General features: G+C 37.8%; 1 protein-coding gene across 3 annotated transcripts; it reads right to left on the minus strand.

Annotated features, from left to right (window-relative positions):
• Nucleotides 1-343: 343 nt before the first annotated feature.
• On the minus strand, nucleotides 344-9,070 carry LOC126796297 (histone-lysine N-methyltransferase ATXR7). 3 transcript variants are annotated; one of them, XR_007672336.1, is made up of 19 exons: nucleotides 8,933-9,070; nucleotides 7,903-8,505; nucleotides 7,654-7,770; nucleotides 6,713-7,018; nucleotides 5,764-6,105; nucleotides 5,397-5,687; nucleotides 4,744-5,226; nucleotides 4,255-4,642; nucleotides 3,864-4,043; nucleotides 3,516-3,635; nucleotides 2,968-3,389; nucleotides 2,772-2,894; nucleotides 2,559-2,639; nucleotides 1,984-2,037; nucleotides 1,742-1,893; nucleotides 1,585-1,627; nucleotides 1,458-1,507; nucleotides 987-1,134; nucleotides 344-586 (listed from the first exon to the last, which is right to left on the minus strand). XR_007672336.1 is itself a non-coding variant. In XM_050523091.1 (16 exons), exons 2-16 carry the CDS (start codon nucleotides 8,425-8,427, stop codon nucleotides 1,606-1,608), a joined length of 3,606 nt encoding a protein of 1,201 aa, XP_050379048.1. In that variant the 5' UTR covers nucleotides 8,428-8,505; nucleotides 8,933-9,070; the 3' UTR covers nucleotides 1,494-1,605. The 3 variants fall into 3 exon arrangements, 1 of the variants encoding a protein (XP_050379048.1); XR_007672335.1 differs by having other exon boundaries at nucleotides 1,580-1,627; XM_050523091.1 differs by lacking the exons at nucleotides 344-586; nucleotides 987-1,134 and having other exon boundaries at nucleotides 1,494-1,627.
• Between the last annotated feature and the right edge of the window lie 8,438 nt (nucleotides 9,071-17,508).

Below are 17,508 nucleotides of genomic sequence, written 5' to 3' on the forward strand. Positions count from 1 at the left end.
TAAATCCAAAATATACCAAGATTATATAGACTGCAAAATATGCATGTTTAACAAACTTGTCAATAAGTTCAGGTCCATGCACAAAAGGTGGTGATAGTCCAACTACGGGGAGACTGGAGAAGTAGGATTCTGACGCATCAAACGCTGGATTGTTGCCCTAGTCCTTTTTAAATGACATCAAACATTAGGGCAACATTAATCATATCATCTTGAACCGCAGACCACATACATAGACTTGGGGCAAATGCATTCCTCTGAATGCAAAGGTAGGATGTATATTACCATTGACTAAACTAACAGAAAAGCATTCCAAAGGGTGTTAAATTTAATTTCTTATAATTGAAAAAAAAAAAAAAGTAGTGCATGTTTATACAAGAATTTGAGATTCCAAAATTTGTTATGTGCAGGAAATCAATTGATTTACAGTTTCTAAAGAGGAGAAACTCATCTGCAACAGAGAAATTCTACAAGAATGCACATGGGTCATGGGTCAGTCGCTATATCTTTGAAAATTAGGCAAAATTCTGTGTCATAGAGTCTCGGTGGCCACATTATCCAGTCTTTTATGTCAACACTGATTTGTAACCTGAAAGAAAATCAAACTTGTATCAATTCTCACAACGTTGATTTGTACATGACAGGAAAATAGTAAAATTCTTTTAATTAAGTCACTTTAACACAATTATTCTCAAAAACAAAAAAAAAACAAAAAAATCACTATAACACAAAGAAATTCTTACTGAAAAGCAGTTATTTGAAGTAACAAAATGCATGGCTGCTCAAATCCCCCATCGAAATGTATGCATAAAGGATATCTCATAAATTCCCCCATCAAAAAGCATGCATAAAGGAAAAACTCCCATCCAAACAACACATAAACACAAGTTACAAATTAAGAGCTAAGGTTATATACAGAAGAGTACAATAATTGACAACATAAACCGCTCAGCTTTAATTTGAAAAGATTTGTGATTTAGAAAACGTACAATTGATACTGAATGCAACTGAAGCACTCTGAGGTGACTCATCCATTGTTATTTACAGAGTCCAAAATATTCAAACAGCATGTGAAGGGCAGGCTGCTCTCTGTCTTGAAAGAACAGAACTCCAGCTCCTCCAAGCAATTCAAAGTAGCTGTTGCATTGACAAGATTACATCACTTTTAGAAAACACATCTACAATTTCAGACAACATCATCTTTTAGGCCAAAAGAATTAAACAAACATATATTGCATGGAATGCAGGCTGCCAACAGGATGAACTTTCAAAGGGAGGTGCCTACTATCCAGGACTTTGGGTTGATAGTTTCATTGGATATAGAACTGCAGGTGCAGTCTGACCTTAAATAGTAATTTCATTTAGAGGTTAGGTTCCTGAAAACTAAAATCTAATGCATGGATGCCAAAAGATGCAATGAACTATAAGGAATTTAATTGTTAGGAAGCATAGAACCAGACCTCTCCAAATATACTGCCGCCCCAACAGCAATATGCAACTTCAAAATGGCCTGCCAAAACTTTGAACAATAAGGGCATAAGCAATCCAGCCAAAAACCTTCATTTGAGGAAGAATTATGTACATTACTCGTGTAGAGGACTCAAATTCCTAATTTAATGATCCGCGGCACCTGACAAAAAGGCAACATTATTAGTAAATTGAAGATAGGTATCCTATTTTTTATAACAAAACTTAGTCAGAAACAGTACAACATGAAAAAGATACCACAAAAACAAGCAGTTACCTTTTTGAACCACAATTGCATGGAATCTTTTTATCCTCCAATGGAAACTTATAATTGTACGTTATTTCTTCACCAGCAGCTATATGTCTTTTTGCATAAATGAAAATCTTTTTCTCACCCTCAACACTTATGACCTTGGTGTAACAGTTAGGCTGCAAAACAATTGATACATATTATGAACTCCAGATACCTACAACTAAATTTGATTCACTAAACTGTAAATTAATAAATAAAATAGTTACCTCACAAGAATGGTTTATAAATCTAGCAATTCCTCCACGTTTTGTAGCATCGACCTGCAAGTTTCAGAAGCAAACACTTATCAATAGGCAATTGCCTGCACGGCACAATTGTGCACAACTACCTTTGAGAATGGAAGGTCGAAAATTGCTTCCTCACTGCACCTCACATACAAAGTAGTAAAGAAGAGAAGTACTAAACAGCATATGCTGCTTTACAATTATTATAAACAAGTGAACACAAATCTTGTTTTAACTTTTGACTTGTTTAAGGTCAGAGTGCAAATTTCCACATTTCTTCACTTAATAATACTAGTGTGTATATGCTGCTTTAGAATCACATTCATGCAAAACAGAGGTACTATTTTAACTTTTAATTAATTTAGGGTCAGTGGCAAATTTTCACAATGATTAATCAGTCATGAGGTACAACATAATCATACTGATATGTCGTATAAGAAAGAATTTATACATTAAGGTCAGAAAAATTAATTAACTCAGAGGGACCAAAAGCCAAAACTGAAAAAGAGAACTTAAAACTATTAAACTAAAGTAGCCATCAGTGTTTAATCACTCACCACATAACCATCATCAATTCTAAACAAATAGCTACTGCCAATTCCCATCTTCTCATAGTGACGCTCGCGTATATCAGATATCTACAGATTCAGAAAGCAAGATTGAGGATGCCAGCAAGAGAAAAGCAAAACATAAGAAAAAAATAAAATAAAAAGACGCACGCACGCATATATATAAAAGTCATGCAGCAAATACAGCGAAGAAAGCTATACCTGGGGACGTATCAATTCTCCAACATATTCAATAACAAAATCTTCTGCCTCGATTGGCTCCAAGGCAATAAGACCCCAATCATGTATCTTGCTCCGCTGAAAACGTAGAAGCTTTTTCCTTGCCTAGCGCGGAACATCAAGTCAAAATACTGTCTAAGGGGCCACTAAACTTGATCTTAATTGAGATTGTATTTACCTTTAATTGAGTGGTTTTCAAAAGGTCAGCACCGTCCGCAGCAGCAAGAAGACTGCGCATTTTCACCCTATTTGTTCTTGCAGAAAGACCCTTGCCATTTGACAACTGTGATGTATTAGTTTCAGAAGTTGTATGCTGGGCATTAACATATTTGATTCCCCTAACACGAGCTCTTTCAACAGGACTTGCGTTTAGTGACCATCGATGCCATTCCCAGCCATTAATCGAAGCACGGGCACATCCATCAGATTTAGGGCAAGGATTTGATGTCTTTGACTTACTGGACCGGGCCTTTCTTACTGCCACTGGGATGTTTGCTGCTTGCTTGAGAACATCATTGGCTACTTTCAAGACCCTTTTGGGATGTGGCAATTGTGAGCCGCCAACTGGACGCTCTCTTTTCAGCTTCGGCACCTTAGATACTGTAGACAGAAGCATGAATCCAGAAAAAGACAGAACAGACATTAAATGTTAAATTACATAATCACCATCAATAGAAGAAAGATTTACAAAAAAAAAAACTTGAAAATTTGAGAACAGGAACATACAAGGATCTTCTTTAAGCTGACCATCACGGCCATGGCTATTAAGAACTTTCTCAATATCATTGTGATCCCGAACATGAGCTAAGACCATCCTTTTACTAGGTTTATCCATGGGTTCAACACCTGGATGGAAAAGTCAACAATTCTAATAAAAATGATTTCTATTTAAGTGATAAACCCATTGCACAGGTAGGGCAAAGAAGTTGACATAGACCAGAACATAACATAAAAGATAAAACCATAAGAAACCATACCTAACTCACTAAAGTCCATTACCATGTAAAACAATGATAAAAAAAAATGGTGAAAAATGTTGAGCATAACCAAATTAAATGTTGAAAAATGGACTACCTTTAACTGCCTGAGAAACCTTCAATCGTTTTCGACTACTAGCATTATTAGCTGCCAGTGTATCAGCGGACGGACATCTCTTATTGATGGCTTGCAAGGGAACGGCACCAACAGATAATTCAGTTTGATATCCCTTGATTGAGCTGACGCCATCAACAACATTGTCAATGGACTCACAACCTGAACCAAACAGGCCAAACCCCTGTTAACATATGAATTCCATACTGAGTAATGAACCCAGTGCACAAGCACACAAGATTCGAGCAAAATACAAAAATCTAAATGGAATGTTTGAGCACAGCTATAATGACAAAAGTTAAATGAACTGTGTTAATTCATGTGAAAATTATAACCATAAAGCATCAAACATAGAGTTGGTGAAGATGCATACTTTGTTCATGAGAACCCTTCAATGGCTTCCGGCTACTGGCACTCTTAGTTGCTGACTTATCAGTTGATAAAACCCTTTTAGCATTGACTTTTATAGATATGGCATCAACAGATGATTCAATTTGGGATTTGCTCAGACCTTGTTTTTTAGGAATCACAGTAGCATTCTTCGGCACATCTATACCAACATGTAGCTTCTTTAACTTCCCCAGTGTTTCACTCTTCAACCCATTATTAACTAGAGTTACATGACCAGAAGAACTCGACTTTTTCCGCAGCAACCGCTTGCGCTGATATGTAAATTCATCCATCACTGGAGATACTTCCGCAGTGAGAGAACTGTGACGATGCTTTAATTCTTCTTTATTAATTGTGTTGCATGCTTTATCCTAGAAAGTATATAACAATAAAAGTTAAAATTACCAGCAGCGACATGTCATTTAGAATGCTAAACAGAGAGAGCAATGTGCAGAAAACAGGAGCACAATACCTTATGACGGACATGGTTCTTCCTTGAAGTTCGCCATGATCCAAGAAACTTATTAAGAGCCAAATCAATGAATGATGATTTCAATTCTCTATTAATATCATCATGGAGTTTCTTCCGCAACATTGCTGTAGCAACATAGGCTCCAATCTTAGGAGTACATTCTTCTGACCTTGAAGGTTGAAATTTGCAAATAGGTTTTGATTGTCCAAATATTTTAACATTCGCTGTGAGTCCAGGGGGTAATGGTTCAATTACTTCTTGGTCCACATCAGAATCATCAACATGTGAACAGACTTCCTTAAAAGCAATTGCCAGAAAATTAGACATATGATTCTCAGGGAGAGAAACATGGAAAGGTTTTTCCATTTGTGGAGTTAGAGTAATATCAGACAGAATTATATCTGCAGATGTGCCATCTGAAGTCCTCAATTTGTTGCACAGGTCAGATGAACCTATGCTCCTCATAGAACAGTCAACATTGTCCTGCAAAAACAAAAAAGTCACTCGTTAGAGATGTGATCATCAATCAAATACAGATAAGTGACTGATTGCTTGTCTCCGTTAAGACAACGACCAAGTGTCTGCTATCACTTTACAGTAAAACAGGAGCTGGGAGGGAGAAGAAGGATATCAATTAAATTTCCCAGGATTACCTTTACCGATTTCTCTTCTGTGGACAAATTAGCCAGTTTACTCACTTCCTCATCAACAAAGGATCCAACATACTCAGACAAGGAACTCTTTGCAGACAATTGGAGTTCATTTTCAATGTGCTTTACAATGTATTTCATGTCTTCATATGAGGGACCTATCTGTATCGTTGGCTTTTCCATCATTAGAACTGATGAAGATATCAATGACGGCTGAGGTTGACACCCTAACTCAGCTCCCAACAGTTCAAAACCAGGGGGGCGATCATCATTATCATCATCATCATGGCAAAACTGCATGATCCAATGGAACATTAAAATTCTTAAATTTGACAGCACCATGAGAAAATAAAACATGCTGATAACTTACAGTTTCATGATTTAAGTTTGGAATCTTCTCCACCCTCTCACCACATCTATTAGGAGGTATCCCAAACAACGAAGAGCCAGTCCAAACTTTCCTTCTCCTCCAAGCAGATGAATATTCTGCCACTGAATCATAGAAGACTGCATTCCACATGACTTCCATGCAATGATTGAAGAGCATTCCGCAAACAACTGCATAACAATCTCGATAATTCTGAATGCTTCCAACAGATTTAGTGCTTGGTGAAGGCTCTGCTGAATCTGGGTTGATACATGTCCTTTCAGCAACACAGTCAGAAGTCCCAGCCTCACTTAAAAGAGCTGGGTTCTCTCCATCAATTTCAGACTAGTCAAGGAAAAAAAAACATTATCTCACCAAGCCAAAACACTGTACTTGTTCTAGCATCACGAGCAAATCTGACAACCATAACAGCATATTGTAGTATTTGGTTGAATAAAAAATAGATGTACTCTGTCAAAAAACAGAATAAAAAAAGTAAAAGTAATTTGGGGTCAAAGAAGCATATCAGAGTGAAGTGCTAAAGAGCTTTCAGATAGTCAGTAGTGCTTTTGATAGCATTTGGCAGTAGTAACTACAAGTAAATTTGGACTTTGTGGAATCACTTTAGTGCGTTTGGGAGGATCCACCCGTTATATGCTTCCAAATAATTTATGCAAAGCATTTTTTAATCAACTTTTTTGAACGATACAAATGTAACGAACAAAAGCACTCCCAAAAAAAGTCCATTAGTGCTTTTGCAACATGTAGTTAGTACTTTCAGGGGAAGTGTGATGAGCTTACAAGAAGCAGTAAAGTTTCATATCAAATTTATTGCAGGCAACTACACATACGTGTTACTGACAAATTAAAACAAATAAATAAAGAATAAATAAACAACCCAAACAACACCACCATCCTATAGAACTACTACTAAACAGGATTTAAAACTCACTGTTTTTGCATCCAAGGAGCACGTCTTCATATTCTGGTTAAGTTTCTGAGCTTTCTTTGTGATAACAAACTCAGCAATCACATTGCTGATTATCTCATCTAACACCACTCTACGTGCTGACTTCAAAATTCCATAGTGCAGTTGGGAAGAAACTCCCTCCGCAACTTCAGATATAATGCTTACGGACGAGCCAGACTGATTACCTTCAGTATCAAATGTAGTGATGGTTTCAAGTCCATCAAGTTTCGATGAACTAACAACAGATGACAGTGTGAAGGGTTCACACTTGTTCTTGACATGATAAATCTGCAAAATCAAATCAATAGTAGGGTCAAAAGTCTAAGAAAACTGCGATATAAAACAGGAAATCCATGAATAAAAAAATACATTGAGGATCTATCCAGTCCATAAGAATCCTCATACTTTTAGTAACACATAAACTTCATGAAATTCCCTTATCAAAAAGAAGAAAACAAAAAGCTTCAAGATATTCCATAAGAAACCTTCAAAAGCATAGGGATCAAGGGGGCCTAAATCTATCCCAAAAATATCTTAGAAAAAGCAGTCAAGAGACGATGCAAAAGGCAGCGAACCCATGCACCAAAGTGACTTTTCATTAAAGACAAAATCTACCAGGCCTTAGTAACATTGTCCACTGATAACCCGCATATTTCATAGTTCCATCTATCTTATTAGGTGGCAATATTTGGTGCTGTTAATTCCTGATAAAGTCGACTTGTCAAAATTAATGCCTATAATTGGGAGTAACTATGGTCACGGTGATATAGAAGCATCGTTACAAACTTGAGTGCACAATTCACGGTAGATTTGATTTCAAGCAACTAAGATCCCAAGAGGATTGTTCTAAAACTTCTCATAGCTTATGTAATAAAATCAAACTAAGTACATCCAAAAACCATCATAATATCTTTATATCTTACCATCAGTGAATCCCGAAGATATCCATATCGATGCCAAGAAGTTAATTCGAAAAGAGAATATGGCCCATTTCTCTTCCCTTCCTTGTCGTCATACAACCAGCAAGACTCTTTACTTGACTATATACACAGATACAAAAACAAAAGAAAAAAATAGAATTAGTACAACAGGTACATGAATTTTTAAAATGATACATAACACATGGGTATTTTCACGTCCCAAAGGAAGCTCAAGTAGACAAGTATGCATACCAGTGACTGATATGAAGTAACTTGGTTAGGTGCTTCGGTGTTCAAAGTCGACTTATTAGAAAAATCAGTGTTGCAGTTGGCCTGTGCAGTGGAGTTCAGATAACTAGTAGGAACCGGTGTAGGTATACTAGATGTAGCCAAATCCCCATGGCATGATTTAAGAGAATCAGTAGGCGTGCTTGAGCTCGAGACGCTGCCCAGACTCAGATATGCAAACCCAGTGGCGACATGATCAGGGAAGTGCTTGAAATACTTCAACGGTACTGGGTTTATTAATGCCCCATTTACCACAGGATATACTGGAAGCACGTCCGGCAAAAAGCCGGTATTTAAACCTTCATACAGCTGCTGCTGAATATACGGACCGCACATTTGACCTTGTTCATTAACATACATCCATCCACTCACAAATGAAGGAGGAGGCATATACCCCGAGTAACTCTTGCCCTGGTATGAGGTCCCCACAGAGTTACAGAGCTGCTGAATACCACTAGAATTGCCATTTGACTGGCAGCTCATCTCCATTTTAGCGATTGACCCAACTTTGTCATCGAAATACCAGCAAGACAACGTGAAGTAGAACGAAAACCACGATTCTCGCACCTGATTGTAAAGATAATAACAATAAGCATATCAGGTACCATATATGCAACAATGCAAACACAACAGCAATACAAACAAGGCCAATTGAACCCCAAGGAACTAAATTGAACACGAAAAGCAATGCCGAAATTGAACCTAATCAACTAAAGAGTAACATAATCAACTAATGATGAACTGATACTGGGGATTAAAGTAACCTAATCCTATAAACACGGAATACTCTATTCTCTCTTCAAGAATCGCAGTAGAAATTCATACGAGTATCCAGTTTTAGCTGGCAATGTCCGATTTTGGGATCCAAAAGCTAGAAGTAATCCATATTCGAATTTCGGAGAGATTAACAATCGCGGTGGGTGTGAATCAGGCGAAATTAATAAGGATGAATACGAAAGAGTGATGCTTTTATTGCGTTGAAATTAGGATTTACCTGAGATTATTTTAGGTGCCGGAGATGGCCGGAAATTTGCTGTATTCAGGCGCAGGGAGGAAGGAGAAGTGAAGGAGACGACACCGGAGGCGCTGAGAAATAAAAAGATGCCGTCGTCGCGTGGTTAGGGCCTACGGGTTTTTGCTCTTATGTTTTCGATATGAACGCAAACTACATATGTGACCCAAATAGCAAGCCCGCCACGACTCGGAAGACCCTATTTTTCTTTTGTTATGCGGGTTCATTCCGTTAGAAAATTGGAAACGTTGCATAGAAATAGCTCACCGGACGAAAAATACAACTTAAGGTAAATGACTTGAATTTAAATTAGACAATGCAAAGGCAACCTAGCATGGAAACACATAATTTTGAACAGTGTTTGATACATAGTGGAAGACACTAAGGTTGTTTCCAAGCATACGTAGCATGTGTGCCTGAAAAAGGCACCGTACACCCAAAAAAGAACCATGTACACTCAATCGTGGCATAAGCATTGTCCTAGTCGTGTGCGTGGACGAGCGCATATAGGCTGAACATGTGTCAATCAGTTATCTATAACTATTGCATGGAAGTGTCTAGAAGACATTCTCTTCAACTAAATAGAGTTTTGAATCACCCGACTTGATGTAACTGACTCCTTCCCAACTTTTCCCTCTATAAGCTTACGCGATGATTCCTGAATCCTGACGTGAGCGTCAGAGGGGGTTAAGACCAGTGTTTGCCCTCTAGTTTACCTTCTAACGTCGTTCGCTTATCTTTTATATCACCATACGGGTGAAAGTAAGGATAAGCTTTTTAACCCAGAGTTACATCTCAAAACAAATAGATATATTTAGATGAAACGAGATAATTTTAAAAGGTGCTTCTATGACCATGTTGAACTAAATGAAACAAAGCACTTCCTCAACTGATTCAACTACGTATATAGTAGTTACACACAAGAACTCACAAGAATACTGACTAAATTAGCTCATTATTAGAGCCCACCACCACACCTATGATCTTTGAACGAGCCCAACCAACTGCATCCCTCAACCACCCATTCTTCAATAGGGCCTTGAACTTGCACGTCTTGTACACTGAGTACCTTCTTTAGGGGCAAACAAGAATTCACCTTGTTTTTAATATCTTTAGGCCTCCCCTTACGCTTTCTTCAAAGAAACCAACAACACACCATTCATTGTCTACATATCCAATTGCAGCTCAAAACAAAGTTTACACCCTCACAAGTTGTTGCACAACTCCCTTAGTTTTATTATTGTATCAAATCATTGTCATGAAGTTAGTTGCTCTCTGTTGTCCTGATACAATCTTTGGCAATACCACTTCTAGGACAACCTTGATCATCATTATGCACTCAAAGACATTGTATTAATTCCAAGCTTTACCACAAATTCCCTAATAGAGAGGCTATACTGAAGAAAGTCCAAACTCTAGGCTAGCTAGTTATTGCCTTACCAGCTAGCGCTATAACAAACCCATTTTGGAGTTAAGTTTGATTCCACAAACATAAACCCTAACAATCTCCACCACTAGCGCACAATACAACTGGATTAAATGATGCTCTAGGAAGCCACAACCTGTCATACTGAAACTTCAACTCTGCCATTTGCACTTGTTATGAACTCAAACTCCTTTAAAAGGAAAAATTGCTTCACCAGAGTATCAATGGCATGTCATATCATACACATTTTCCATTGTACTTCTTTTAATAGCTAGAGTATCTAACTGAATAATTTATATATGGGTTCCACAAATTAGGATTTAAGAGTTTTCAATGAAATGCTTCGGAGGCAGGCGACAAGTGTCAACCTTCCCTAGAAAATCTTGCCGCTAGGTAATGCTTCCCACAAAAATCAAAGGGTTGTCATATAAATAAAACTAAAAAGTATAGTCTTCCTCTGCCTTAATTTGGCAAATGAAACAATAAAGATGCTCCATGATCATGAGACAATTGCCATACCTCACATTGATGCAATCATCCTCATCAAAACCTCTCACCACAATTGACATCAATCTTCCCATCAAAAAGTGGTGTTTAGAGACCGCCCTTGTACGTCTCTATTGGCCAAATATCATTTTCAGCATCTTTCATTTCTAGTGTTTCTGTTTTTTAGTGTATCAGTCAAGGCCCTCAAAGAGCCAAATCTAAACCATCAAGGTTAAGAGCATCAGACACAATAGTGACATTAGTTACTTGTATGATAATATACCACAAAAAGGCAAAATTGATACAAAATAGAGAAATATGAATTATGGAACTTAGGAGAATACGAACTTATGGGTTGTGTAAGAAAACAAGTATGCATGAAAATCAAATCCTTCTCAAATCATGAAATCTATTTTAAGAATGTTAATCAATTTTGACAAAGCATTGTCAACAACTAACATCAAATTTGTATATGTATCATATATGGATAGAATGATACAAATTTCTTATTGTTAAACAGCGACAAGTGTGGCTCATGGACCAACTGTACTGATATTGTCCCAACGTAGCCACCTCACATGTGTTGGGTTTTAATCACAAAAGGCCTCGGTACAATTGGTTATTATCCACCCACTTATAAGCTTTTATTTTCTTTGTCACTTCTTAGATGTGGGATCTCTCCTCTCCAACACGCCCCCTCACGTGCAACCTAATTTTTAGGTCTGCACGTGATAGATTAACATCCCACATACTGGGACGAAATAAACCAAGGTCCAGTAACCAACGACACTTGGTGACCATCTAATCGGAAACTCTCCGTTGGCATGATAATGACACCCATCTTGGGCCCATGACAAAGTGGCACCCAACTCGGGCCTACGACAGATTAGAGGCCCGACTGGAGAGGGACCCGCTCTGATACCATGTTAAACAGCGACAAGCGTGGCCCGTGGACCAACTGTACCGATATTGTCCCAACTTAGCCACCTCACAGGTGTTGGGTTTTAATCACAAAAGGCCTCGGTACAATTGGTTATTATCCACCCACTTATAAGTTTTATTTTCTTTGTCACTTCTTAGATGTGGGATCTCTCCTCTCCAACACGCCCCCTCACGTGCAACCTAATTTTTAGGTCTGCACGTGATAGATTAACATCCCACATACTGGGACGAAATAAACCAAGGTCCAGTATGTGGGATGTTAATCTGTCACGTGCAGACCTAAAAATTAGGTTGCACGTGAGAGGGCGTGTTGGAGAGGAGAAATCCCACATCTAAGAAGTGACAAAGAAAATAAAACTTATAAGTGGGTGGATAATAACCAACTGTACCGATATTGTCCCAACTTAGCCACCTCACAGGTGTTGGGTTTTAATCACAAAAGGCCTCGGTACAATTGGTTATTATCCACCCGCTTATAAGCTTTTATTTTCTTTGTCACTTCTAAGATGTGGGATCTCTCCTCTCCAACACTTATTTCTAAATATTCTTTGGAGCTATTCATAATTATCCCCTAAAAGGCCTGGCAACCATGCAGATCATGTGAGTTCTTAGTGGACTAGACTTTTAATATGTTAGCGTGTTAAAAACCCATTAAAATAATGAGTTTAGCGAGCTAAGCCCGATAAAAATTTGTATTGTCCCTTAGGACCCGTTAAAACCCAATAGACTCTCAAAAGAGGAATAGTAAGGTTAGAGAAGTTGTGCACACCAGAGGAGATTTGAGCAACCCTCCAACAAAGCTAAAGGCTGTAGAAATGTCTAAAGTTTCAAAGAGTAGCAATGCTTCAAAATTTTTAGTTTCTTCAATGGTTAGTGGAAAGGAAAAAAAATGAAGATTTGAGCTTACCTTTATGCATTTAATTTCTTGTTTGAGCATTTGTTAGATTGTTTAATTTGGAGTATGATTTCAATTTGATATCTTGATGAATGAATGAAAGGCAAAGCCGAAGCTTTAGCCTCCGAGCCAGGGCCTGACTCTCCCCATGTATGTTTTTATCCAAAGTAAGGTTTGAATCTCCGACCTATTACTAGTATCGAAGCAGCGTTCGCCCTGTTTAGAGGCCCATTGGATTGCCATCTGAGCCATACCACATGGGTGCAATTTGGTACTTTGAACTTGGAATGTATTGGATTGTGATTTGTTCTTGGTTAATTTAGACTATGTTGGTCTTTAATCGTATTATGATCATCTCTTAAATTGTATGGCATTATATATACTTATTATCTCTTGTATACAGGTTGAACATATATTAGACCTTGTGTCATGCCCGGTCCCGGCAGTCGGCGGTCCTGAAAAGCGATTTGTTGTTATAGTGCGGAATGTAAATAAAAATAAAAACAACTTCTTTCTAGGCATTTCACTCTAGGCCCGCCCAATCAACTCCTGACTCGATAAATATACACTTTTCTACAAAAGAGTGTATAAATGAGTGGGTGAGCAAAAAACTAGCGCCCAGTGGGTGGGTAATGTAATATTTCAGTGAAGCGATATCATTTTACACGCTCTATAAAAATAGTATATCATATACGCACAATTCATAATAATGCGTCACATCACACAAGTCATTCTTATTAGTTATCCTTCAATTTAGTGATTCATACGGGACACCTAACGACCTTCTTCCATATACCTCTGTATGCCACATTCTTACTTCGGTATAACTTAATCAAGAAGTTCACATGTTTCATGACACTATAATACGTATAATTTCAACACAATTCACAAATCGACATGTTTCACTTAAAAATAGATAGATATTTCGCAAATAGATCAAAAACATGTTTTTCGACTATTTTAAAAACATATAAGAATATTTGGAACACATTACAGAAAACCACTCACCTCGAAAGTACGAATCGTCACCAGGATCGTAAATCGAGACACCTAAATAAGCCTTATAGAAATTACCATTGGATCTACCTCAAACCTCTAGGATAGAAAGAGTACACCAATACGAATATGTAGTTACTCACAAATTACGAATCGGAGTTACGGATAAAAAGTTATGATCTATGAAAAATTCGTCGCAAAAATTAGTAAAATAATAATTAGAAAGTACATAGAAATTGATGAAAGAGACACTCTCTCACTAAAAATACACAGTTGACAAGAAAGGCAACATAACTTGGAAAAAAATTTCAATGCTTCCGGAGAACCACGTGACAATGTCTAGTGGTACTTCTCACTTGTTATATTTTGACACATGGATTTATTACATCAAAATTATAAGTTTATTATTTATGAAATGACCTTCATGTGTATTGATAATTGTGAACTAGAATTTCGGGTTTAGAGTTTAGGGTTTGGGGTTTTAGAGTTTGGGGTATTAGAGTGTAGGGTGTAGGGTTTTAGAAAGAAACTCAAAATAGTCTTTGATTAAATAGTTTAAATATGATTTGTTTAATTAAATCTTAAGTGTCAAATGCTGATTAGAATGGAGTATCACTGGACATTGTTACGTGGTTATCCGGGAGAATTTAAAAATTCTTCCTGAACTTGGTCACTAAGAAACCTCTTGACCAATATAAATGTGACACGTCGCCATATGTTGCTATTTCAAACAATCTTTAGAAAATTGCTTAAAATGGTTGGGACTCCGAAAAATTCACTGAAAAAATATGACGAACTCGTGACGATATTTTCTTTCTATTTTTCAAAAGAAAAATAGAATTTTATCTACTTCAAAAATTAGGATATTACACCTTGCTGTGGAGTTCCTTGTAATTCTTACAAAAAGAGAATGTGATAAAACCAAACCAAACGTTGGCAAAAAGTTTTTTTTTTCCCTACAATAAACCCAAATCTTCATAGGCCTAGTATATGCGCATACATTTGTGAACACAATTTTCTTTTTATTTTTGCTTTATATAAGAGATTAGTATTAGGTTAAGTTTTTCAATCAAAAAATAACATCACCACCGTATAATTAATACGTTTAAATCAATTAAATATGTGAAACAGTAGAATGAATTTGATAGAAAGAGTTGTGATTTTATTGATAGCATAAAGTCTTATATATAGGCATTACAACAAAGATCCTGATGAATCAGGGAATAGCTAACATTCCTTATCTAATTAGGCTATACTAATTAGGACAAGATACATCAAGTATGAATATGAGATGATTCTCCTACAACACTCCTCCTTGTATCATGATCCTAATGTGACATAGTGCAATATTTTTGCCTTGGTAAAAACATTGCCAAGCAAAACAAAAACCTCTTGGGTAAAATTAAAAGCTTTTGGTCGAAGGAGAAAAAGAGCACAATGCACTAACTGCAAATGGTCAATGCATGTGATGAAGACTCCCCTGATTTCTACAAAACCGCTCCCCCTGATCTTTAACTCAATCTTGGAGCTCTGATAGACGACGCAATCCAATGCGTTTCACATGCATCCCAAATGTAGATTTCGGAAGAGACTTAGTGAACAAATCTGCCACATTATCCTCAGAACGAATCTGATTAACTTAGATATTCAACATCTTTTGTTGTTGCTGATTATAAAATAACTTTGGAAAAATATGCTTTTGTTGTCACCCTTAATGTAACCTAACTTCATATGCTCAATACAAGCAACATTTGTAAAGACATATATGTTCAACTGTAGTAGAACTTAATCCACTAGCCTCTCGAATATGAGTAATGATTGCTCGAAGCCAAATACACTCTTCGACTGCTTCATGCAATGCTATAATCTCAGCATGATTCGAGGAAGTAGCAACAAGGGTTTGCTTGGTTGATCTCCAAGAAATCGTTGTATTCCTCATGGTAAAAACATAACCAGTTTGGGAACGTCCTTTGTGTGGATCCAAAAATTATCCAGCATCGACAAATCCTACCAACTCATCACTAGAAGTTGTAGGAAATGAGGAATTGTCATTCAAATGCTTAGAAGCAGCACTGATAGCAACACAGGCGGCGGTAGCGGCTACGACAAGGCCGTGTCCAGCTTTTCGGGAGAGCATGGCGGCAACGTTGTGTCGATCATCACCATCAACTCTTGTCGGAATATCACTTTTCTTGTCGGAATATCACTTTTCTTATCGGAATACTGATAATACAACCTCATATCAATGGAACCTTTCAAGTACCTAAAGATGTTCTTGATACCGGTCCAATGACGCATAGTTGGTGCATAACTAAACCTTGCCAACAAGTTCACTGATAATGCAATGTCTGGACGAGTACATTGAGCTAGCTAAAGCAAAGCTCTTATAGCACTCAAATATGGATATTCATGACCAAGTATCTCTTCATCATCATCTTTCGGACAAAATGGATCTTTCTTGGTATCCAGACTTCTTACGACCATGGGAGTACTAGAAAGGTGCATAGCTTTGTCCATACAGAATCGTCTGAGCATCTTTTGGATGTATGCAGACTGGTGTACAAGGATTCCACCAACTCTATGCTCAATTTCCAAACCTAAGCAAAACCAAGTATTTCCCATGTCTTTCATCTCAAATTCTGCTTTCAAGTAGTTTATTGTCTCACCAAACTCATTAAGAGATCCGATTATGTTCATGTCATCGATATAGAAAACTACTATAGCAAAACCAGAACTATTGCGTTTGATAAACACGCAAGGGCACAGTTCATCGTTCTTGTATCCTTTCCCAATCAAGTATTCGCTCAAACGTGTATACCACATTCTTCCGGACTGTTTAAGTCCATAAAGTGAGCGTTGTAACATAATGACATAGGCATTGCGTGGCTTACTTGACTTGGGTACTTGAAGTCCATCATGAACCTTCATGTATATCTCCGTATCTAGATCCCCATAAAGATACGCGGTCATCACATCTAACAGTTGCATCTCTAGCTTTTTAGATACTACTAGACTTATCATATATCGGAAGGTAATGATATCCATAACCGGAGAATATGTCTCCTCCTCATAGTCAACACCAGGACGCTGAGAGAATCCTTGAACAACGAGTCGCGCTTTATACAGCAGAACTTCGCCTTTCTCATTCAGCTTGCGAACAAAGACCCAATTATGTCCAACATACTTAACAATCGGCAGTACTTCAACGACCGGACCGAAAACTTGCCTTTTATTTAGAGAGTCTAGTTTCGTCTAGATTGCTTCCTTCCATTTCAGCCAGTCTGCTCTTTGTTGACATTCTTCAACCGAGCGCGGTTCCATGTCGCCGTCGTCGATGATTTCCTGAGCGACGGAATAAGCAAACACATCATTTATCCGCATGGAATTCCTATCCATGACTTCTAGAGCATTTAACTCGCTCAATGAGATTTCTTTGTTCTCTGATATCAACAATGAGTCCGAAGCGTCCCTCATATCATCAAGTGTTGATTCATGGACATGGCTATAATCAGAGATAATCTCGAAGCTCGGGTTGTCTGAGTCTATGATGAGTGAATTAGTTTGTGCCTTGACTTTAGCTCGTTTTCTTGGATGTGAATCAGTGGAACCTTTCGGCCTCCCCCTCTTCTTGGGAGGAGTCGTGACCGTCGCCGTGCCTCCACCTAGGGTAGGCTCGACCTTGCCCCGGTACGACAATATCTTGCCCGAAGTTCAGGACTTCTAACCTCGCAGGACAGTTTGTAGCAGATATACTTGATCTCGTCACTTTTGCAATATCCGTAAAGGCGTTAGGCATCGAATCTACCACCTTAT

This window comes from Argentina anserina, chromosome 5 (assembly GCF_933775445.1).
Source record: "Argentina anserina chromosome 5, drPotAnse1.1, whole genome shotgun sequence".
Classification (NCBI taxonomy): domain Eukaryota; kingdom Viridiplantae; phylum Streptophyta; class Magnoliopsida; order Rosales; family Rosaceae; genus Argentina; species Argentina anserina.